At 32.0% G+C, this 26,168-nt stretch overlaps 1 protein-coding gene and 2 pseudogenes across 1 annotated transcript in view; 1 reads left to right on the top strand and 2 right to left on the bottom strand.

Annotated features, from left to right (window-relative positions):
- Positions 1–1,222: 1,222 nt before the first annotated feature.
- Positions 1,223–4,665, bottom strand: LOC145944755 (uncharacterized; annotated as a pseudogene).
- Positions 4,666–15,366: 10,701 nt separating this feature from the next.
- On the bottom strand, positions 15,367–19,091 carry LOC145944754 (uncharacterized; annotated as a pseudogene).
- Positions 19,092–20,669: 1,578 nt separating this feature from the next.
- LOC145944481 (uncharacterized) overlaps positions 20,670–26,168 on the top strand; it is a 44,001-nt gene continuing 38,502 nt past the window's right edge. The window contains exon 1 of the mRNA XM_083052830.1: positions 20,670–21,095. Coding sequence (XP_082908956.1) covers positions 21,091–21,095 — 5 coding nt within the window. The 5' untranslated portion in view covers positions 20,670–21,090. The remainder of the gene's footprint in view (positions 21,096–26,168) is intronic.

Raw genomic sequence — 26,168 nt, 5'->3', positions numbered from 1 at the left:
ATAAAAGTCAGGTAATGATATAATAGTAATATAATAACGATAATAATCAATAATCTTCAAATTTCCATAAAAATCCATTTCGATATATCGAAGAGAGCGCGGTCGAACGGCGTGTTTATAATTCGGGCGCTCGCGATACTTCGGCCGGTAATTATTTCATTACGCGGGGGGGTCGTAGGCCTCGGATCGGCGTGTCACGGCCGTCCGTTAGGTGCAACGGGACAGGAACGCACCGACCGTCGAGGAATCTCGACGAAGGCGGTGGAGCTCCGCCTATGGCAATCGGTGCGCTGTTTCTCGGGCGCGGCCGGAAATCGCGGACTCCCGAGAGTATCTCGGGGGAGACAGAGTCAGCTCTACCTCGGAGTCGCGAGTGTTCGGAAACGGAAGCCGGAGAGTTTTGAGCGCGGAGATTATCTCCGTAGAGGCAGCGTGCCCGTCTATCTCGGTCTCTATTCTCCGGTCGGAGGGATTCGGTGATACGGCGGAGTCGGAACGGTATCTGCTCGAGCTCTTATCGCGAGCTCTCTTTTTATATGGATCGAGTAACGGGATTGGATGCTGGATCGAAGGAGAGGGAGTGGGAGAGGTGGTAGTCGGTTGTTTACGGCGCGTGTCGGGCGTCTTCGTTCCCGGGGTCGTTTTTGGTTAACCGTGTTTAACGATTTGGTTAATTAAATTTGGCGCTCGGCGCCTGCTGCCCTGCCCGGCCGGTGTTCGCCGGGCGCAGCCTTCCGACGGGTGAACGGTCGGGAACGATGCGGGGGCGTCGTTACAACTTTCTTTCTTTCGTTTAATTTATGTCTCGTGATCCTATCAGTAGATCATCAACGTAGACGATAATTATCAGATCGGTTTCTTCATAATTGTCTACGTATACACATGGATCTGTTTCTGTCTTGTTCATGCCCATGCTTGACAAATAACTATCCAGTTTCTTGTACCACTCACGGCCGGATTGCTTCAGCCCATAAAGCGATCGTTTTAGTAAACATACTTTATCTTCTTGTCCTTTAATTGAAAATCCCTCGGGTTGTTTCATATAAATAGTCATAGATAGATCACCTTGAACATAGGCAGCAATGACGTCCATATGATGGACATGCATTTCTTTTTGAACGCATGTAGCTAGGAATGTATGTACGTATAGTTTCGTATCTTGCAACGGGTGAGAATATGTCGTTGAAGTCAATACCTTTTCTTTGCTCATTTCCTCGCACAACTAATCTCGCCTTATAGCGGTCAATATCCTCGTTTTGTTTTCGTTTGATCTTGAATATCCACTTGTTAGATAGAATCTTGCTGTCTTGCGGTCGCTCCACTAATATCCAGATATTGTTGTTTATGAGCGGCTTGTATTCATGTTCCATCGCAGCTAGTCATAAGTCCTCATCTTCTCTGTTATATATATCTTCTATGCTGTCGGATTCGTCTAGATCCTTCTTGTAAGTTGAATTCGCCGTCTCGTGAAATATTATAATTTTCTCCCTCGTTGACCGGTTCGTAAAATTTTAGGCCGTCCAGGGGCTCGCCTGCTTGTGCTTTTTATGCTTGCATTGTCATTCAGTTCCCTTTTAGCTGGTGATCCAAGGTCATCGTTGCTGCCTTCGTTATCTAGAGTTTCGGGTTCAATCTCTTCAGATGCTTCTATCTTTATAGATTTATTATTTGCTTCTAAAATATCCAAGGGCGCTTCAAAGTATATGTTCGTCTCTGTGCTTTCTCTGCTTAATTTTTCATTAAAATGAACATCTCGGCGTTTTATTACTTTTCTAGTTTTTGGCTTCCAAAGGCGGTAAGCCTTTAATTCTTTTGACAAGGGAACGGTCGGAAGTGTCCCTCACCGATTTTAATGAGCTTTGAATATGTTGTAGAGCATTGAAAAATATTAGACCCGTATTTTTTTTAGCAGCGTATCTCGACGTTTAGGGGGTAAAACACCCCCTTGAAAAAAATCGGTTTTTTTATTTCTGAGCTAATACCGTCGAAACGGTAAAAAATATAAAAAAATGTTTCAAATAAAAGTTTTATGGTTTTTAATGTTCTTTAAAACAGTGCAATCAAATTTTTCAAAAATGTCAAATTTTTCGAAATTTCCCCCTCCATAATTTTTGAAAGTTTAAAAATTTTTGTTATAACAATTCTGAAAGCCTATTATGCCAAATCCAACCATATATAGTAAAGTTTTATTCCAACAACGCATTTTTCAGAAATAAGCTAGAAACTACTACACGTGCTCCATTCGTATCTGCTAGACGCTCGCTACTCGTGATGACCGTCTTTCCTTCGTAATCTCATAGAAAGAATGAATTATCGATAAAAAATTTATATATTACAATGTATATATATTGTATTTAATAATTAAATTTATAACAATTTATATATTTATAAATATAAAAATTTATAAAAAGTAATTTAAATTTATATATTAAAACTTTTATCTTTTATATATTTAAATATTATAAAACAATTGTGTGGCAATAAATAATTTACATATATGTAAATTGAGAATGAGAAAATGTTTCAAGTAAAAAAAAAAGTAGAGCCAATCGAGGAAAATCAACAAGGAAAATCTCTTTAACTCGATGTTTAAAGGTGAGAGGTTTAAGGTCAGAGATTAAATAAACAGATATGTTTACGCAGCTGGACAATCTATGATTTATCTATGATTTTTGTGGCATTGACGCATTAGCATAAATTTATTTATAATTACGTGCAACTTTAGTATTTAAATAATATATTAATCTATTTAAATAATATATTAATAAATATATTTTTATTATATCTTTTTAAGATTAATTATGTTACACTCGATAGGATACCTGTATCTGAAAATTTGTTCTTTCTTATTACAGTAATCAAAAATATATTTTAACAATTAAGGATTGATTCTGTTTTATATATAAATATAATATTTATTTTTAAAAAGGAAAGGAAAAATAAATCAATATAATACAATATGCTTTAATAAGTGCTTTAATTCATTATATGGAAATTTTGTATAAGTATACATGAAATACACCGTACATTATGAAATCCCACACCAAAGGTATCGTGTATAAAACATTAGAAAAGTTAATATAAGTAATGTGCACATTATATTTATGGTTCATATTGATTACAAAAATGATGATCGTGAAAGAAATGTTTTATACAAAGAGATTTTTTTGCACCATGAGCAGGCAATTATAGCAACTTTGCCGCAAATATCGCAAGTTGGTTTTAATTTATTTTTGAAACAAAATTTAACTGGTGTTTTAAACTCTGTCGGTCTATTCTGTATATATCCACTTTTAAACCACGCAAAAATAAATTTTGAAATTTGGGCGATGAGAATTGATAATGTGTTAATGATTGCAATTTCAAAATATTATTTCTAATATGAAGATCTATGGTAAAATCTAACAACATAACAGTATCAGAAAAATGTTTAATAAAATTTTTCCATAATCGAAAGCCATATACATTTAATGGTTGTATTCTTCCCGTTGTACCAGCCGGAATAGTTAGAAAAACAATGTCTGTTGCAGAATCTGGTTTAGTTTCTGAAATTACATTAGGACAATGTCCACTCCAGGAATCTAATAATAATACTGATTTTGGTCCAACATTCGGAAAAAATACATCTTTTAACCAAATTTTTACATGATTTGATGTTAATTTGCCTGATGTTGAAGCCGTAACAAAAATATTAGGCGCTTTAAATAATGTTTCCTGCACTCTTGGACCAAACGTTCCTGTAACTTCTTTTAATACAATAAAAAAAGGCGATAATAATCTACTATCAGCAGAAATAGTCGGCTGTATAGTGTAATTATATGTGATTACTAATATAGATTGTACTACAGATTCTACTTTTTTTTACACCTTTATGTGCTAGAGTACGACCGGAATGTAATTCTAATTGAAATCCGCTCTGATCCAAATTGTAAATATTTTCTGCTCCGTATCGATTAATGTAACATTTAACGTTAGTAATAAATGCATCACATTTATTTTCCAAATCTTCATTTGATAACAAAGATTTTTTTGTTATAAATTTTGTTATTTTCCGAGATACAATATCATGTGTAATTTTGAATCTTTTTACCCACGTTTTTGAAGCTTTAAATCCTGCCGCGTGCTCTTCTTCTTGGGCTCGAGAAATCCATCGTGCGATGTCAATGTCATGAATAATAATTCCTTTTTCCAGTGCTTCATTGAAACGATTTAATGTGTATGAAGAAATTCTTTTTAATTTTTCCAATCTACTACCACCTTCACTGATTTGCTCCTCCCATCGTCGTAGTTGTCGTATCGATGTAACTTTTTTGAATTTTTGTCTAATTCCTTCAAGTGATCTTGGTTTTGTTTTACCACTTTTCCAGTATTCCACAGCTTGTCTTTTATAGTCACTTGATATTGTTGCATCAACAGAACTGCAAATAACATCTTCCGGGAGATATACTTTACCATCATCTCTCTTAAATATATCAATTTTTTCCCCTTCTGGAATGTCAAACGAATTGTAAAAATCTAACGTTTCTTCCTCTTCTAATTGGAATTCTTTTTCATTTTATATTTCCTGCAGCATATACGTTTAATTTTTTCTTTCACTTCTACTTCTTCCGAAGTTATCGGACTTTGTGGAAGATTGAAAGCAGTGAAAATTACATAAAGTAACATTATTACTTTGTATGATTAAAATGTATCATTCTGAAAAATATTAAAATTCAATAAATTCAATAAATTTATTTAAATTTAATAAATTTGTCTCGAACTGTTATTATATAAAAAATGTAATGATCTTTTTATATTAATTCCGGCACCTCTTTTATGTCACCTCTTTCTCTTCTCTCTTTCTGATGTACATACAACACACAATTCTTTACATTATCACTTCACAAGATGAAATGGCAACTTCTATATGACGGACGCTTACATACTAGCTACGTTTGGCGCTTCTATATCACGATGTTATAAAAATCGCATTGTGGAAACATAATATTAATACACACACATAGATACATATATATATATGTATATATGTATACCTATATATATATGCAGATGGATTTGATGACATTCGATGTTGTTCAATTTTTGTTCTTACAAAATTCCTAAATTTTACAAAAATAACAGGCGAAAATAAGGATAAATTAAAAAATTTTACATTTTCAAAAAATGTAAGTAAAATATAAATATATAAATTGTAATATATAAATTTTTTATCGATAATTCATTCTTTCTGTGAGATTACGAAGGAAGGACGGTCATCACTCGTGATCTCGTAGCGAGCGTCTAGCAGATACGAATGGAGCGCGTATAGTGGTATTTCTAGCTTATTTCTGAAAAATGCGTTGTTAGAATATAACTTTATTATATATGGTTGGATTTGGCATAATAGGCTTTCAGAATTGTTATAAAAAAATTTTTTTAATTTTCAAAAATTATGGAGGGGGGGAGAATTTCGAAAAATTTGACATTTTTGAAAAATTTGATTGCACTGTTTTAAAGAACATTAAAAACCATAAAACTTTTATTTGAAACATTTTTTTATATCTTTTACCGTTTCGACGGTATTAGCTCAGAAATAAAAAACCGATTTTTTTCAAGGGGGTGTTTTATCTTCTAAACATCAAGATACGCTGCTAAAAAAAAAATACGGATCTAATATTTTTCAATGCTCTACAACATATTCAAAGCTCATTAAAATCGGTGAGGGATACTTCCGACCGTTCCCTTGTGAGTTGCCTACGAGAATATACTCATTCCCTTTCGGTTTGAATTCGTTACATCTTGTTTCCTTGTTGAGGGCAATTATTTTACTCCCGAATATACGCATGAACCCTACGTATGGTTTTCTGTCGCACCACATTTCCATTGGCGTTTTGCTGGTAAGCCTTTTTGATGGGCATTGATTTCTTATGAATACAGCCGTGTTTATAGCTTCACCCCATAGGCTCTTTGGTAATTTCGATTGAATCAGCATGCAGCGAGCCATTTCGACGAGCATCCGATTGGCTCTCTCAGCAACTCCGTTCTGCTGCGGGTGTACTCTACGCTTAATTCTCGTTTGATTCCTTTTGTTCCTAGATAATTTGTGAATTCCTTAGAGACATACTCCTTGGCATTGTCTGTTCGGATCCTCTTGATGAAACAACCAGTTTCTTTCTCAACTCTTTTCTTATAATTTTTAAATGCATTAAAAATGTCTGATCATTTCTTGAGCATAACGACTTGTGTATATCTTGTGTAGTCGTCAGTGAATGTTGCAAAGTATTTTGCGCCACCGATGGATTCGACGTTGAATAGGCCGCATATGTCCGAATGCACTAACTCCAGTTTATTTGTACTATGGTTGACGGAATCCTTGTAAGATAATTTATGAATCTTTCCTTTATCGCATATCTCACATGTAAATTTGTCACGAATTGGGTTCATATCCATGTTTATCACCATATCTTCTTGCTTCAATTTATTTAAATCTCGGAAATTCAGGTGTCCGTATCTCTCATGCCATCTCAACTTTTTATCTTCATTCGACGAATTGTTCGTTGTGGTATCGTTTGCGTATGTTGATTGAATCTCGCTTGTCACGTACAATTGACCTTGTTTTTTCGCTTTAATTGCAACAATTCCATCTCTATGCTTAACTTCTGCGAAATCCTTGGTAAATGTAACTGTGTAGCTGTTGTCTGTCATACATGACACTGATAATAAGTTATTTCGAAATCCTGGTACTAATAGGGTATTCTGCAATTTAATTTGATTCACGTTATTTCCTTTTGATTTGACATTTAATTTCACGGTACCTGTTCCAGTTGATTTTGTACGATGATTCGCAGCCGTGTGAATCTCACATTGTATCGCGTCGTCTAATTCAGAAAATTTCTTCGAGTTGTTGCACATGTGTCGTGTTGCTCCGCTGTCCAGATACCATTCAGTTGATTGATATGCTTCTGAAGATAAGACCATTGCAGACATTGCATTCTCCGCATCTGCCTTCGTCATGTGCTTCATTGCACTTCTGCAGTCCGCAGCTCTGTGTCTAGGTTTTTCACATTTGAAACATTTTCCTGAAAACTTCGATTTTATTTTGTATCGCGTTGACTTGATTTATTATTTTTATTATTGTTTGATTTAAACTTATTTTTAACAACCAAAGCGTCATTTTCTTCTTGGATGACGTGTTTACTATCGCGCTCTATTTGTCTCGCTTCTTCCTCTATTAATTTAGCTTTTAATACTTCTATGCTTAGTATTACATCCCTAGACTCGATCGCTATACAGAAATTCTCATACTCGGAAGGTAATGAGTTTAGAATCATAATTAATAATAATTCGTCCAGTATTTGTATTCCCGCTTCTTCTAATTTTTCGGCGATGTCACAGAATGAACTAATATACGATGACATAGTTTGCGAAGATTCCTTTTTCATGCGGTATAATTTCTTATATAGACTAGCTTTTCTTACCGGGCTTCGTGACTCATACATTTGTACCAGCGTATCCCAAGCTTCCCTCGACGATTGGGCTCTTTTTATGTGACTCAACTGGCTGGTCTTAACGCTCAGCGTAATCGATGCCAACGCTTTTTCGTCTTTCAATATCCACTCGGCTCGATTTTGCTCAGTTTTCACAACTGCCCCATTTACGTACGACCATAATTCGTTACAGATTAGCACACTTTTCATCATTAACTTCCATGACTCGAAGTTCGTTTCGTCTAGTTTCTCGATGTGCTGCACGCTTGCCATCGTTGACATGGTTATACTGCAGAGATACACTTATTCTCTCGACGAAATGATTATCTTGTATTATTCGCAGTTCGGGCGTAGTCATGGGCCCATAACCTGTTAGGGTTTAATGGATATAACCATTGCTTAAGCGGGCGCCATCAGACACACATACCAAAAAGTAAGAAGAACTTAGAGTTACTAAGAGAAATATAGATAGGCAACTCAACGTAAGAAAACAAAAATAACTGATGCTTTAGAGGGTACGTCGATTCCTCACATAATGTCTTATTTCCAACATATATTAAATATATATATATGTATATAAAATATAAATAAAAATAAATATAAATAAAATATAAATATAAATATAATATACATTGTACTATCGCCGGATATTATGAGGTCAAGACGCGCGCGTACTACTAGAAATCACATCAAATTTTGATCGATAATAACTTTGTTACAAACGACAAATTTTAAAAACTTGAACTTGTGCATTTTTTCAGCTTGCCTTTTTTAAAATTTGTCGTGAACTCTATAGAAATGTTCCGACACAGATTTGTATTTCGTTTTTCAATCGGCAAAATAGACCGTTATGGTCTCTTTTTAAGAATCAACAGAACAGGCTTAATAAAAAATTGTATTATCTTAAGAAGGCAAAGGAGAGAAATGATATCTTAAAAATTAAACCTATTCATTATATTTGTAAACTTCCATCGATACCGTCCGTCTGTAAATGACTCAAGTGTTCAGTCTAAAGTAAACAATACCTTTCTAGCCATCGAGATTGATCCAGTTAATTTTAAAAATGATCGACAATCTCTTCTACATATTAAAGATAAATGGTTCATTATAATAAATCATCAATTTATATTTCAAAGAATATTCAGAATTTCTTACAATTAGAAGAAAACTTTAGCCTAACCCTTTACTTATAAAGAAAAAGTAACTATTGAAATGATTAAAAGTTTTGAAAACAATATTAAAAAACTTCTACTTGACATTCGAGCTCTTCTTAGAAATCGTTCGGCACATATTTAATAACATTTCATCTTTTTCTAATCCGCAAAATTACTTACACAAAAATATTTCACAACTAATCCATAAAATCACAAGATTTCTAGACTGCAATCAAAATCTAATCCTTACAAGAGCGGATAAAGGAAATATTACGGTTGCCCTAGACAAGGATAAATATATTTTAAACATCAAGACTATGCTTAAAGACACGGATACATATAAAATAGTGAAAAAAGATCCTACTAAAAAATTGACAAATAATCTACGTGAGATTTTAATAAGATGGAAAAAGTCAGATTTCATCTCAAATCCAACCTAGGACATTTCTTGTTAGTGATGGGATTTTGCCAAGAGCCTATGGGCTCCCTAAGATACACAAACCCGAATGTTCCTTCAGAATAATTGTTTCCTCGTTAAACAGCCCTCTCTACAATTTGGCTTCCTACTTACATAAAATCATGTATAAAAGGTTCCCGAAACCAGATAGTCATGTTTCGAATAGCTTCGAACTTGTTAAAAGTCTTTCTAATAAAATTATTGATAATGAATTTAAGTTAATATCGTTGGATGTGGTCTCTTTAATTTACTAATATACCGATTGATATGGCATAGACAGTGTTTCAAATAGATGGAATCACATAAAGAATAACTGTAAAATTTCTAAATCTGAATTTCTAATAGCAGTTAGATTTGTTCTAAATTCTACACATTTTATTTTTAATAAAGTTATCTACCAGCAACCTTTGGCACGCCAATGGGCTCCCCACTTTCCCCGATAGTCGCGAATATTGTGTTACAAGACGTTGAGAGAACAGCATTAGAAACATTGAAATTTACAACATCATTTTATTTCAAATATATAAATGATTTGGCTTTGGTAGTATCTGAGTCAGAAATTTCATATACACTTGAAGTTTTTAATTCCACACACTCCAGGCTACAATTCACAATAGAAATTGCAGATAATGATAAATTAAATTTTCTCGATGTTACAATGATAATACATAATAATCGCGTTATATTTGATTGGTATTGTTACGTCCAGACTCAGGGAAGAAAGAGTCGAAAGGAAGGACGTAACTAAATTTATCTTTCGAACAAACGCATGCGGCACGTCTGTTCGAGTCGAACGAACGTCTGGGCCCAAATAGGTCAACGACCGCAAGGGTCGCTCTTACTCTATTTAAAGGGCCGTTCGCTCGGTGGTCCCTTTTCGGCAAGAGAATTTAATCTCTTTTGCGCAGGATGGGACCTTGTGCGATCTTGGTTTACGGGAATGAGTGGGAACTTGCTAATAAATGAAAATCATTTGTGTTGAAATTTATAAGTTTATTCCTAATATAGTGACGAAAGAGATTATATACATAATAATATAATCGACGGACTTAGTTGCTAATGAAAGTGTTTGATGGAAGTGAGTGTGAGTGTATGTGTATGGGTCGCGGGTGATACATTAGTACGGAGGGCGTCAATCGAGACAACGAGGGAAAGTGTTTTGTGTTGACTATTCTAAGGTCTCGATTGGCTGATACAATTATTTTTACCTAACATGGATATCTATGTATACATATGCGTGTGTGTGAGTGTATATATGTGTTCCACGGGTTTTACGAAAGGAATTCGATAGTGGAGCGGGGATAGGACCTTAATAGGAGCTGAACGGGGACACCTAGTGGACGATTGAGCCCAGGAAAATACCAAGGGATTATCCCATCTATAGATGCGTCGATTAAAGCAAGACGCAGGGCCTCATGTTCTACTGGGCCCGGTCCGATTACGAAAGAGTCTTCGAGGACATCTGCTAATTCTGGTAACTGGTCAATTAACCAGTCTCGGAACTCTTCTTCCGTGAGTTCTTTGGTTTCTTCCTAAGCTTCGAAGGAAGTAGGGGAGGGAGGAGGAGAATCCCCGAGGATGATAGTGGAAGGAACTGGGGAAGGGGACCTCGGTTTCGGAGAAACAAGGGGGGAGCGGGGATGAGATCCGCTGAGATTCGTCGGGTGACTTGGGTGAATCGCGAAAGAAGGGAGAGGGACTCCGCTGAAACTCAGCGGGGGACTCAGGTGGATCTTGGAAAAAGAGGGAAGGAATGCGCTGAAATTTAGCGGGTGGTACGGGAGAATAAGAAGGGAACGGAAATCGGGAGTTAGTTTGAGAGGGGAGGGGGAAGGGATTCGTGGAGGTTTTTGGATTTCCGGATTGGAAATGGGGGAGGTGTTAGGTTGATAGGGAGGTATGGGGTTTATATTAAACGTGGTATTCGAAAATTTATTAGATATGCTAGTGTGCTCCTGAGTCCATCTTTCTAGTGTCTCGCGAGTTAGATGGAGATTGTCGCGCAGTCCCGCAGTAGCCCGAGCCAATTCTCGCCTCAACCGACGGTTTCGACGGTTTCGCGCTGATTTAGCTGCCGCTCGCGAGGGTCGTTTGCGGAGTTCGTTCACTATGGGAACGAACGAAATAAGGAATAATTGATAAGGGGGATTTATCAAGAATATTTCTCGGAAATTCTTAGATCAAGGGATAATGTAAAATATTTTTATATAAATGTTTCCTCATTTATTTCTCTGTTCTTTAAATTAAATAAAGTTGAAAAGAAGAGAGGTGGGGAAAAGAACTCACGGATTACTTTACTAAAGCAAAGAATCCTGAGTGATTTTGAGAAAGGGGAAAAATCACGAATTACTTCGCTAACGCAAAGAATCCTGGGTGATTTTGAGAAAGGGGAGAAATCACGGATTACTTCGCTAACACAAAGAATCCTGAGTGATTTTGGGAAAGGGGAGAAAATCACAGATTACTTCGCTAACGCAAAGAATCTGAGTGATTTTTAGGAAGAAAAAAGAGGAGAGTTAATGAGATTCTAAGATAATTTTCAGAGAAGTAAATGATTGCGCTTAAAATCAGATAAATGAATAATTGAAAGATCCGAGAGTTATTCCTTTTAAAATAAAAAAATTAAAAAAAATAAAATTAGGAATTTAAGAGGGTCACTTACTATTTATTGAGTGCGTAGGTAGGTGTTAGCTATTCTGATTATCCCAGGTGTGAATCTGGCTAAGGACTCCTTCGTGAGGATGGTGTTCCACTCACGGTTGTTCACTCGCGAAAATTGTCATAATCGATGAGCACTGAGCACACAATGATCTCACAAGTGTCACTGCGAATGCTCACTAGTTCGAGATTCGAACAATTTACGGACTCGAAGGATGGTGGTATAACTTTTCGCGAATGATCCGCGTGCGTAGGTTTGAGAAAAAGATTGAGATTCTCTGAGAGATGTCGCGGGTATATATACCTTCTTGCTCCTCCTTCCCGTTAGTTTGTTAATATTTCCTGACGAATAGGGAATTTTTCAATAATGCCCTTTCAGTCCCGGAGACGTCTCTTGACTTTAAAAGTTTACCGGGATTGGTCAGGGCTTTTGTTTAGGGCCCTAGGTTTTGACCAATGGAGAATTTGTTGAGGTTTATATTTTTATTATCCTCTCGAGATTATCTCGGTGATCTGTCAGGCGGCATTTGTTTGGATTCGGTTATCGTTGTTAGTCTGGTAAAATTTTATTCGTTTTCAAGTGGAAGTTTTCTTCTAAATTTTTATTGATTTTCAAGTGGAGATTTCCTTCTAAAAAGTTTTATTACTTTTTAAACAAAATTTTCCTTTAAAAGAAAAATTTTTATTGCTTTTCAAGCGCGAGTTGTCAACTAGTCAAAGCAAGAATTTCGGACACCGCGAGTTACATCTGGTATGTATATATCTTTTTTTTTTTTACGATTAACCGTCTCTGGTCAGCTGCTTCACCTGCCAGATCATAGTCTTATTCCCACGCCTGTGATTTTTCAATCATCGCCTTGCGTTCTTTGAAAGAAAAGAATCGTGGAATCCACAGGACGTAACAGTATCATAAACCAACTTTTTCGGGGAGATATTTGAACTTCTTTTTGCAACATCCAACGTGTCAAAAAAAGGTACTGTCTATGGTAGGTATTGTTGATATTTCTTCTTTCACACTTCAGTTTCATCGAAAGAATTTTGATCTCAGTATTAAAATTTTCTTAGAAAACAACTACCCTTTAAATTTCATCTTTCAAACAATTAATTCTAGATTAAAAATTTTAATGAATAGAAGTACAATTATTAACAATCAGACTACTTCCAACGATGATAGAGAGACTTTAGCGTTTTTTACGATTCCATATATTCCGCAGTTATCCGAGTTTAAAAATATTGTTAAATTATGATTTTAGAATGTAATTTTTTAGTTTAAATAAGATGAATAAATTTATTAAGGTCCATAAAGATAATATGCCAAAGACAACAGGTTGCAATGTAGTTTACAAAATCAACTGCAAAAATTGCAACGCATTCTACGTAGGACAAACAGGGAGGTAATTCCATACGAGAATATCCAAACACAAAAATCACATCAAACGGAGCAACGGTTCTTACTCACAATCAGTTATAACTGAACATAGACATAGACAAAATTTTAACCATGAATTTGACTGAAATAATGTCGCAATCTTGGATGTGTTGAGCCTAATTATAATAAAAGACTTATTTCGGAAATTACCTATATTAAAAGACAAAAGAATGGATTGAACCTACAGACGGACACGGATATGTTAAACGATAATTTTTTCAATATTGTTAACAGACTTCCAAAAATTGGAACTTTTTTTGTACCGTTCGTCCTTTTATTTATATACCATCAACGTCTGTTTAGTGTCAATGTTACTACAAATTTCATCTTGTAAAAATAACTCAGTATTATAGTTTGAATTTATACGCGACCATTTTTACATTGTATTTTTAATTATTGACTATGTATTTTAAGATCTGCGGTTGCATATTTTTTCGGTCTGAAAGTGAGTAGCAGCTTCTCATTTAACGATCACATTTTCGTTGGAAAAATTTATATTTTTTTGTTATTCTTTTTTTAATAATTTAATACTGTGTATTTATAGAATGTTGCGATTTGATGTATCACACAATGTTTAATCACAGAATTCCCGATTCATCGTTTCCTGGCTCACCAATCTTGAAAAGATGTAATTGGAGACGGACGGATGATAATAATTTAACCAAAAATTTGCTACTTCTTCGGACCGAGCGATATATTTTACGGTGACTTCGTTTATTGCTTCTAAAGTCCCTATATAAGAGTCTGGACAGACTGGTCCTACTTTTTATTGGATGTGCAACAAAATGGCGGAACCAATCGCAAGCGATAGAATAGCGAGCGATAGAATTGAAAATAAAGAATTACAAAATTAATAAAAAATTACATTGATGTCAAAATCTCTTTATTACAATATAACTATATATATGTATTACAATATATTAATATAACTACTTAATGAGTGCATGCATAGTCATAGTTTTGCTATTGTGAGTATTTCAATTTCCTTTGTTGCATTCAATTTTAACTCTATATAAAATAAAACGTTTCATTATTTTATCAAAAATATTGTGGCAATTTAACAATGTATCACATTTAATGTTTCATTTTAATTGCATAAAATCAACTTTTGCATATTTTAAATAAGGTAAATAACGTCTTATTTCAACTTCCATACGATAAAAAAATGTAAAAATTTCATTATACACAAAAAATAATGTATTTGGTTTATAACATCTAAGGCGAAGTAATCTAGAATATCGTGAACTAGCATTATATGTTGTGGATTCCGGAGAATCTATACATTGTTTACAAACTTTTGTTAATTTTGAAACTCTAGTAATAATGTACCCACATATGCCATACAATGAATTTAATTCTTTTTTTGATATATTTATGATTTTATTTTTTATTCCAGGAGGAAGAACAGGAGAAATTTCTTCAAATTGATCAGGATTATTAGTTTTGACTGGCCGTCGTAAAAAATCAGCAATAAAAGAACCTTCATCTTGTTCATAATTTGTATTTTGTAATGTTTGTAAGTACTGAGATACCATGAGAATTTTTAAATTTTGTTTGAACTGTAAAGCGTTTGGAACTGGAAATTTTTTTCTAATATTTGAGAAAACATTTTCTACACAATCTTAAGAAAATCGACCAGCAAGAACGTAAAAGTATCCTCGTTCATTAATTAAATATTTAGTAAGTTTAATTACAGATTTTGTAGTTCATAATACCTCTTTGGACTGGTTTAAAACGCTTATCTGAACCAATTTTTATATCACGAAATAACTTAATTACCGAATTTAGGAATTCTATGCTTTCATTAAATTTATTTTGTGTTCTTTCATCGTTTTCTTTTTTAAAGCCATTATAGGACTTCGTGCACTTATTAATCCAAACCATTTAGAAATTATTTCAATAAAAATTTTGCTGTTGTTGCATACTTTTTATTATTATTTTCTTGGTCCAAATAATTTAATGCATCACTTACATTTCTATTTAACATATTCGTTGCCAAGTTGACTTTCATTTTATTAAACGTTGTTGTTTTAACATTTTCATTTAATTTTGGTGCAAGTTTTAAGTGATAATCTTTTTGTTCAGCTACTAATTTTTTAAGATGTTCAAATTGTACAATATCAGAAGATAATTCTAAAGTTTCTATAAATTTTTCAGGCAATATTAAAATTTTATTATTAATTAGACAGACTCTGAGATTTTTTAATAGATGTGGACCGTCAGCAAAAAAAATAATCTACGTGAATTGTCAACTGAATGAGATACTGAATTTATAATTTCACCATACCTACTAGCAGATATATTTTCAAAAGATCTCCACATTGCTTGGTTCACTCCATCCATATTTGATGTAATACTGTGCACATAAAGACAAATTGATTCTGCTTTTCTAATAATTTTTTCAATTATAGGTTTTAATTTGGCGCCATCAAATCCATTTGGAGTAAGATAATAGCCTACAAGTTGCTTCCATGTAGTAAAAATGCCACCAAGCATTAAAACCAAACCATGCGTTGCCTCTACTTTGTTTCCTTTGAAATGTAAACGTGCAAATAAGTTAAAACAATGAAAAAATGAAATATAAAATATGAAAAATGTACATATATATTTATATTTAATTTCATGCACCATAAAATTTAAGAAAAAAATAGAAAGAAAAAGAAAGGATATTAACATAAATGAAAAAATGTTAAGAAATAAATAAAACTTATTATTGTTTGAGAAAACATGCATTCAAGTTACCAGCAGTGTTACAAATTAGTAGCATCACCAAAGCGTGAGTTTGTTGATAAATCAACTTGATTCCCACTCTCAATATCCATTTCGTCTAATGCAAGCATGCAATCTCTTTGTCTATCATCTTCAAATTGTTCAACTTTTTCTTTTAAAGCCAAAAAAATATCACAAATTCCAGGCTCGAATTTAATTGTTTCTAATCTTCTACAAAGTGTTCTGGAAGATGGCAAAGGAATATTCTGTTTCATAAGTTCTCTGTAACCGCTCTCAGAACATGATACTTTTAATCAAAGTGCTTTTTTTATGGTTTGTTCAGATCATTTATGTAAGCGTTTGGAAGTAGAATCACGTTGAAGCCATTTGATTTGGTCATCATTGAATATTTTGTGCAAAATTTCTGAAGATTTTAATAAACTTTTTTTAACACGTATTCTGTTTTTACTTCTCAGCTGTCTAATACGTCTCAATAAAGTATTATTTGATCTTAATACTTTGCGAAAGTTTACATCTGCAGCTTGAAGTTTAGTATTTGCTTCTTTTAATTGTTTATCCAAATTTTCAGCTTTTAGAACAGCAATTTTTCAATGCCTCATCTAATGTTGTTAATGTAGTTCTAGAAAAGAACGGTCGTAGCAGCTGTCCGGATGAAGCCGTGGATCACTGTTCAGAACGAGTGAACAAGCAGAGTACTATTACGAACTGATCTCGATAAGTGCAACGGCATTGGCAAGCTCAAGTTAACGATGACGGATCGACAATATCATGACGATAACCTGGTCGGTTGAACGAATTACCATCTGGTAATATGAAGATTTCACAGAACGTATTGATGTAAAGCTCATGGACAACTATGTAGCAAGGAGTTGCGAAGCGGTTACGTCAGCGGACCTTCAAGGAGTGTCTGGGGACAGATCCCAACGCAAGAAGGCCGAATATAAGGAAATTGCTACGGGCCTAAATCATTGCGGGGCCCGAATTAACGGCGGGTCACAGCAACTGCGGCAACTGTCGAGATGTCATGTGGAGAGAATAAGACGTGCGTGCACACGTCCTGCGTATACACGTATATTGCTTTTGTCTCGAGGACAGTAATATATAAATCGTTGAGAGATATACAATACGCAGACCAAAGAATAAAAAGTCTTTCTTTTACGTACGCTGCTTCTACGAGTGTTTTTTTTAAAGTTACCTAGATTTCTTACATACCAATATTTCTATGAGGAGCATAGTTCAAATATAATTAAGCCATATTAATGAATTTAAACCATTATTCACGTTTTGGATCTGCGAGTTTAACATTGATATTAAGACCCGATTAACACGCTCTATCTGGCCGTTTGCCCGCGGAACTCCGGTAGTAATTAATACGTGATTTACTTTTTCTTCTGTGCAATATTCTGCAAACTCTTTGGCTGTAAATGCCGCACCTCGATCCGAAATTATCCTTCGTGAATTTCCAAAAATAATTGACTGTTTTTTAAGTTTATTTATAACTTTATTTGCCTTCATTTGTAGTCTTAATGGCATACAACCATACGAATTTCGTAAATGCGTCAACGACGGCAAAGATATATTTATAACTTTTTTTGTAAAAGGCAGTAGCTCTAAATGATTGATGTGATACGTCTCTAAAAGTAATTTACTTTTTTCTATTGTGTTCAAGTATCCTTCTTGTTTGCTCTGTTTTTTTTCGGCTAAAATGTAGACTATGCAATTTTAAACTATCTCTCCAATTTTTGATTTCATATTCGGCATCCAAAAGTCTTTCAATAATAACGCTTTGGCTTTTGCAACAGAAAAGTGGTCTTTTGTGTGCTTGTTTTATAATTTGTGTGCGCATTGATCTTGTAATGACTAATAGAATATTTTTATAGTTTTTAAAAAGCAAGTTATTTTTATTATATAGCCATCAACCTTATTTTCCTTAACTGAATCGAATATTTTTTTGATATCATTATTCTCTTGTTGCGTGCGCTTAAATTTTACTGTTAGACCATCGCTATTTTCTATCGTCATATATACCGGAAGAAGATTGCGACATAACGCATTTACATTTGTCATGTTTTTGCCAGGTCGATGTTCAATAGTATAATCAAATTCTTCTGAAAGCAAGGCCCATCTAACTACACGTATGCATAAATCCTTTTTATGCATAGTTTGAGTGAACGTGCTACAATTTGTCACATTTGACGATAGTTATTAACAGTGTTTTCAAGGGTTAATCGGTGTTTTTCCTCTGGAATGTGTGTCATTTTGTCAATTTTCTCGTGCTCTAGATCTATTTGAAATATTTCAGGCAATTCGTCATCATTCGTCATTATTTCTTGAACTGGACTAATCGATATATCTCTGCTCTTTATATGCAACTCGACTGTATTTAAGAAATCGGTTCCAATAAGGAATTTATGACTAGTCAGACTATCTTATACAACTCGAATTAGTATAGTATATGAATGTCCATTTACTGTTAAATCCGCAAAAAACTCTTTGAACGTTACATTATCATTCGACCCTATGCCGCGGAAGTGAGTTTCTTTATAATTTAACGGAGGAGAGCCTAATTTAACGTATTAATTTGCGCGCATCAAACATAAATCACTCCCTGTATCAATTAAAACAACAATTTTATGTCGGTTAACAACAACTTCTTTAACACATTTCAGTTTAGTTATCTGGATCACCGTGCAGCTTTTAATGGAACACTCTTCAACTTGAGCAGTAATGCTTCCAGTGATATTTCAATAAACTCAGGTTTAGAATGTAACCAATCTAATGCCTTTCCTCTCAACCGCTTACTTATTAATATCTTTGCATGCTCATCATCTAATCGATACGTCCGTTTCAACAGTCTCAGCTGTCTCTCCCATGCCTCGAAGTCGCCTGTCACACCATCAAAAGTAGCGAACAACTCGGCTATGGTAGTCACATTAATCTTCGGCTGGACGGCACTGGGTTCTGCATTGACATGTAAATCCGACGCACAAATAATTGACCACAAACTTGTCCTTAATAATTCAAACTCTCGCCTAAGAAGGTCCAATTCAGCTTTTATTCTGTGTTTATCATGAATGTGTCTCTTTAGATCTCTCACTATTTTGTGCCTCTGTTGTGGAAGCACCCATCTCACTTGTTATCAGATCAATGTCAGCATCTCTGGTTTCTTGCGCTTTCATCTGTCTTTCTGTCCGCATGCCGGAGAGATCCGTCTCATTCAAACGAATTATTAATTTGTTTTTATTCTATGTACATGGTAGCCCTAGTATTTCTTTTCTTTTTTTTTCTCGTAGTATTTCTTTTCTTTTTTTTCTCGTAGTATTTCTTTTCTTTTTTTTTCTTTTTTCTTTTCATCTTTTCGGTTTATTAAAAGAAGCACTACGAGGAAAAAAATTTTCTTTGGATGAGAAGGTCATTGCAGTGGTGCATAACTAGCTACGCACCCAACCCAAATCTTTCTTCCAGGATGGAATACAGAAGCTTGTTAAGCAATGGATCAAATGTATCGATGTTGGTGGAGATTATGTCGAAAAATGATATGTAAATTTTCCACATAGGTTAAAATAAATGTGTTTTTCTTTATTTGTCCCTTTACTTTTTGACTTACCCTCGTATATATATTATAAAAAAACAATTCTAAAAATATAAAAATAATTTAAAATAAAAAATATATAAAATATAATTAAAAACGAAAAGTGGAGTACAATCAAAAATCCCTGCCCATAATAGCACTGCGGAAAACACACTTGGTTTAATAATTTTTAAAAAATCAATAACATACAAAAATAATAGTAGTTAGTTTTTTTGAAAATAGTATATATTCAGTCGAAATAATTGTATAGAAGCAAAAATATTTTTAATTGATGAAAATGTAATTTAACACAATTCATAGATTGAATCAGAAAAACATGATATTTTTCTTCTAACTTTGTAAGAAAACCTTAAATCAGTCAAACATTTATTCAAAATTTTGATACATCAATTTGTTTAGTAGCATAGTTTTTTATATGTTATGAAAACAACTTTTTTCTTAAACAATAACAGTAACATATTTCTTAACAATAATATATTTTTCTTAATTTTGCTTTGCGCTATCTTCCAAATTAGTATTATGTGATTCGATGCAAATTTGGTTACTATTTTTGGTCTTTTATCAATTTTTTAATTTAAGTTTTTGAGATCCTGAATCATTTTTTTCTAATATTATTAATCTATTTTTTTTTTAATTTTAAATACTTTGTTTTGGAATCGAAAAATTATTCTTTCTTAATATTGGTCTTTATTTTCTATCTCATTCTTTGTCTCCTACAACCATTTCGAAGAAAAATTAATTTTTCTTATAACTTATACAGTTTGCGTCTGACTCTAGCCTAAGCAGTTTTGTTTTTCACAATAGAGTAATATTAATTTTTATTTAATAACAATTTTCTTTATTTCTCTATTTAATTAATAATCTTATTTTAATTAATATTTATTATTTCTGTAAATTTATATATTACCTAATCTTAAAAAAAAATTAATCTATGTAGTTAAATATTTGTGTGCTTACTCTCTTCATCCGTTCATCCTTTTTTTTTAATTCTCTACTTTGTGTTCATCACTAGGCGGAATATATAAAGTCACACGAGAGATGCGAAGGGTCAGAGATTGCCTTGCACGATTTAACTCGAGAGCTCCGTTATGTCGGAATCCGCGAATCCCATGGATAAACATGGCGCTCCCCTCCTTTAGAATTCTTCTCTTTCACTTGGCCGTCACGATTTTCTGTCGCTGTAGTAGCTACAGACGGCAAGCAGTTAGTGTACGGTCGGCTACGTTATTGCTGCCTAACGCAATCTCGCTTATGTATTTTATCCGCGATGATTCTCTATTTAATCTGAGAAAAAGAAAAGGACACGAAAAGAAAACGGGACACACGATATTTTACTTGAAAGACTAGTCTCCTTGGATTCACGATTCAAACCATTACGCAAACAAAATCACCAATTTTGGATTCTTTATTCGATTCAACAGTGATAATGAGTGCATAGTGATCCGTATTTCTCTATTTATATGTACCATCTTTGTGTACAACTGATTATACAATATGCTTATACAAATAGTGATGCTGATTAGCTGATTAGCAATAAAGTGAATCGATATCAATTGGCAAAGTTCGTGAAATATTTGCTGCATCTGCCACTGCAAAACATTATCATGATGTAAGTGGAATATTTCTCCGACTTTAATAGAATACACAATTCGAGTAATATCGTAATGGTACCATATTAATTAAAAATAGACCCGTTTAAACAGAGAATTCCTTTATGGAAACGACGAGCGAAAGAAATAGTGATTCGTATAAATTTATCAAAAGAAAGTGACTTTTTGATTCGCACGATTACATTTTAATGATTAAAAAAGTCAGTCTCGTGCATGTATGCGTATTTCTGTTATCTCAGCATATTGTTTTTTTTTTTCAAAATGCATAATTCAAAATATGTTATAAAATTTTTTATACAAACTAAAAGGAATTAAGAAATGTTTAATCTAGCAGCAAATAAAAATATTAATAGCTATTAGTAAGTAATAATACTACTTTCACAAAGTAAAAATACTTTCCTATATTTCTGAAATAAATAAAAGTATAGTAAAGCTATATTTAAGGTATTTGGTAGAGAATCTAATTGATATTTAAAACTATAATTTATGAATAAAATAAAATACAGTTAAATTAAAAAAGTAAGACTTACGTAAGAAGTCACTTTCTAGAGTTTTTTTTTACGTAAATATATACGATTCGAAATTGCTCCATTATGTCACAATTTTGAGAAATTTGCGGTTAAAATTGCAAGAAAGGACTATTTTAAGAATATATTTTAATTTATTTTTAATATATATTTAATATATTTTAATATATTTTGTCATTTTATAATTTTACAAGATATGACATGTTGGAGAAATTTTCTTGCAATTAAAAGTATGTGGTTAGAACTTTCAGTCTTCAAAAGTTGTATTGTTGTATTGACTATGATTTATAAGATATTTATAATTAAATTTGAAATTTATTAGGATTATTTTTTGTTGAAAAGTTACACATTAGATTGAGGATTTACCAAATAATTTTCAGTTATAATTCAAACTTTTTTTTAGGTCGATAAATATGAATTCTATGTTAAAATTGACAAAATGACATGATGGAATTAATATTTATAATGAAGGTAAAATGTGGTTAAATTATATAAATTTTGAATTTGTCAATGTAACATGAAGTTAATTAATATTTAGCGATTGAAAAACTTTAAGTTTCAATAAATATAATTGAAAATTATTTGATAGAGTCTCAATGGTCTAATTTGCAACTTTTATTCAATAAACCATAAATATCTTATTAATCATAACACAACAAATTCCTTTTGAGAGCTGAAAAAATCTTAATAAGTTAATTTTGATTGCAATAAAACATCTACAACATATACTGTAGTTATAATATGATAGTTAAAAAAATTCTTTTTTGCAATATTAATTGCAAATTTATACAGGATGAGTCGAAAATATTATAAACTGTTTTTTCCGAAATTACTGGAGATATCGACTTGAATTTTTTTACATTAAATGGGACAGAACGACTGAACTATTTGGCGTGTAAACAAACTTTGTGGATGCTTTTAAGAGACATGGGGCTCTCTACATTTTTTTAAATGGCATCGAATATAATTTTTTTTATTCAGATAGCTCTCATCCAAATTAATAACATTAACTTGAAATATTTATTTTTATTCTTCAAAGAGTTATTTAAAAAAATACATTTTAAAAAGAAACTTCGGGACATTGGAATTAAATCAAACTAAATGAATTCAAAATTAAAGGAAATATATATTATTCAACAAAGGAAATATATTATGTATTTGAAAATTATCCGAAAGAAAGAAATTATATCATTTATAAAATAGAGGGAATCTCCTTTATCCTCCTAAAGCCCCCCAAATTTATTTACGTACGAAAATTAAATAGTCCCACTCTCTCATTTAATGAAAAAAAATTAAGTTTATATCTTCATACATAATAAATAAATAAATGTGATCTGATGTTATAGATCTCGGCCAATAGAGCCAACCGCGAAAATTAATTTCTAATTTTTCGGAACAGTATCTCTATTAGCCTATTGGCTTGGCTCTATTGGCCGACATCTATAACATCAGATCACATTTATTTATTTATTATGTATTAATATTGAGAGCCGATTAAATAAAAAATATTTCTTTATATCTTCAATTATGGGTGTGTGTTTAATCTTACAACTTATAGATGTCAGAATTTTCCTTTGGTTTAATAATTCAAATAAATATATAAATATTTTATAGCTATTATTTTAAGCAACTCGCGAGATATTGCTAATTTTTCCTCATCACAAAATAACTTTCTTTACATAATATGCATTATGTACAAGATGCGCCTGATTGGCAGAATTGTAAAAATATATTATGTCATAATTATCATTAAATCTGCTTATAACATTTTAATTCAGTATATCCGTTCCTTTGGTTTATGGAATTCGTACAAAAGAATGAAAAAAGATTGCGATGAGGTTGCATCGCTTTTTCTTTCTCTTTCTTTCTCTTATCCACGTCTATCCTTAAATCTGTTCTCTGATATGATAATTAAAAAATGACGTCTTCTTAAGCCGTTGTATAAGGTAAGAATTCTGAAATGATTTGTTCTTGCTGATATATATCCTGTATGTTTTTACAACCATGTAACAGGATAAAAATATCCCATAAATGTTTTAAAAAATATCGATAAATTTAACAGCAAAGCATAATTATTACGAAGTTATTTAATATTTAAAACGTTATTTTTCTTAAAACAAAATAAACTTAAGAAAAATTTTTAAATAATAAATAACAAAACTCTGTTCTTCATCGAATTTTAACTTTAATGAAATTTAATCTAAATTACAATTATCAAAATCAAAGATTGAAATTCTTTATAAAAAAGAATAGTGAACATAAAAGTTGTCGCTGAGAAAAAGCAAAGAATGTAAAACTTGTAGTTGTGGAAGATCACTCAATAATTCTGAGACACCCTGTACATGTGTAGAGCGCACCAAAACACCGTTACATCTGTTTTAACATTGAGAAAAGATCTGCGAAGAGTGCTTCTCCATGCGACCATCAAGTCTAAAAAATATTTGAGTTGTATTTCAATAATGTATATAATAGAATATAATTAATATATATATATATATATATATATATATGTATATATATGAAACATTTATTTCTTTTAATTCCTCAGGACTATTGATTTATTTACTTACTAGTCGTTAATAAATATATAAATTTTTTAGTAATTAAATATTAACATAAAAATATTCAATATTTTTAATTCATGATCATGTTAAAAAAAAATTGCATAACAAATAAATTTTTTTCAAGTAAATGTAATTTTAAAAGATTTTCAAATTAGACATAAATAAAAGATAAAGGAGAAAAACAATAAATAGAGATTAGGAAATCTAAATTAAAATATAGAATTTAGATTTTTTATTAATTAAAAAATATAGTTAAGAATTAAAGGCTTTCTATATTAAATATAAATTCGAAAATTAAACTGGCAAATAAAAGTCATACACGATTAAAAAATATATTTAAAGTTATGATTTATAAGTTTTCAAACAACTTTTTATTATAATAATAAGTAGAACTATAAAATTCGAAGAAAAATTAAGACATAACATACGTAGTAGCGCACGAGTTCTCAGAATGTGTCAAACTGTTTAAGTGTAACATAATTGAAATTTTTAATGTCGTGGCCATAATTTTTTATACGCCAAGTTTTTTTACATTAAATTTTTATGACTTTTATATTCCTTGCAATATTTTTTGACATAATTTTTGCAAGAAAAATTTATAAGTTTAAATAATTTTTTATTTTTAATTGAAAAACATATTTCCTTTTCTATCATAATTTTTTGTAGAAAAAACAGATTTGGACAAGAAGAAATAAAATAATGCTTTATTGTATAGGTATATAATGTCTTTTTGAATATATTAAACTAATATCATTTTGTACAATAGGTAATTTTTTGAACAGGCGCGCGTGAATGTAACACTTTATTTCATCATTTTTAAAAAGATAATTTTTTAGATTATTCTTCTTTTTAGCGATATTTATACGTGAACTTTCTCTAATTAAACTTATTTTATTTTTGGATTATTAAATCTTAATAGCACGCGGAATGATCAGATTTCTAAATTTGCTACGTTATATTATCAAAAATTATATACTTCAAGAATCTCTTGTTATTTCCTTGAAAAAAATAAATCATATTGAAACAAATTTTAAGTCTGATATTATTATTTTTCCGGAAATTTAAGCGTTTTAATATGATATAAATGCACATTATACCAACAATATCGCCAAAAGATGAAAATTTGGCGTCATAAAAACTTTGCTAAAACTTTGCTAAAAACTTTTTGCTCAAGCTATGTCGTAAAAATTATCACTATTCCAGTCTGTTAACATACTATTCAAACATTAGTATTTAATTACGTAACAAAATCGAATTTATCGTCTTATGCGGTGTTAAATGCGAGTTTGAAATATGTTGCGTTTACAATGTCAACTTATCAGGCTACGTTATTGAAACAGACTTTAGATGATATTATTATTTTTCTGGAAATTCAGGCGTTAATATAGATATAAATTATATCAACGGTTCCGTCAATAACAAAGGCGGCATAAAAATTGCTCGCGCTATTTCGTAAAATTTTTCACTATATTTTAGACTTTTTGCATACTATTCAAATATTAATGCTTCATTATATAATAAAAATCTTGTTTCTTATGCTGGTGCTAAATGCGAGTTTGAAATACATACGCTTAAAATGTCAGCTCAGAAACTAGCTGCGTTGTTGATACCATCAAAAATTTTATTTTTCGAGAATCTCTTACTATATTTCTTTGAAAATTAGAAAAAACAAATTATATTGAAACAAACTTTAACAAAGTGGTATTAATATTTTTCTGGGAATTAGGAGTTAATATAATGCAAATACACATTTTATTGACGGTTCCGCTAGTAACAAAAATTTGGCGTCCTAAAAATTGCTCGTGCTATATATATTTCCTATAAATTAATACTATTTCAGTCTTATAGCATACTATTCAAACATTAGTGTTTTATTATTTAACAACATTGGGTTTTCTCAATTTGACGAAGTGGAGTATGACAACACATGTATCTTAATCACCTCAAGAACATCTAAAAGTTAAAATGATTCTTACACTAT

This window comes from Prenolepis imparis, unplaced genomic scaffold, assembly GCF_030444845.1.
Source record: "Prenolepis imparis isolate NDT839.2.m4 unplaced genomic scaffold, iyPreImpa1.0 SCAF_13, whole genome shotgun sequence".
Lineage (NCBI taxonomy): Eukaryota > Metazoa > Arthropoda > Insecta > Hymenoptera > Formicidae > Prenolepis > Prenolepis imparis.
This window is presented reverse-complemented; position numbering and strand designations above follow the sequence as displayed.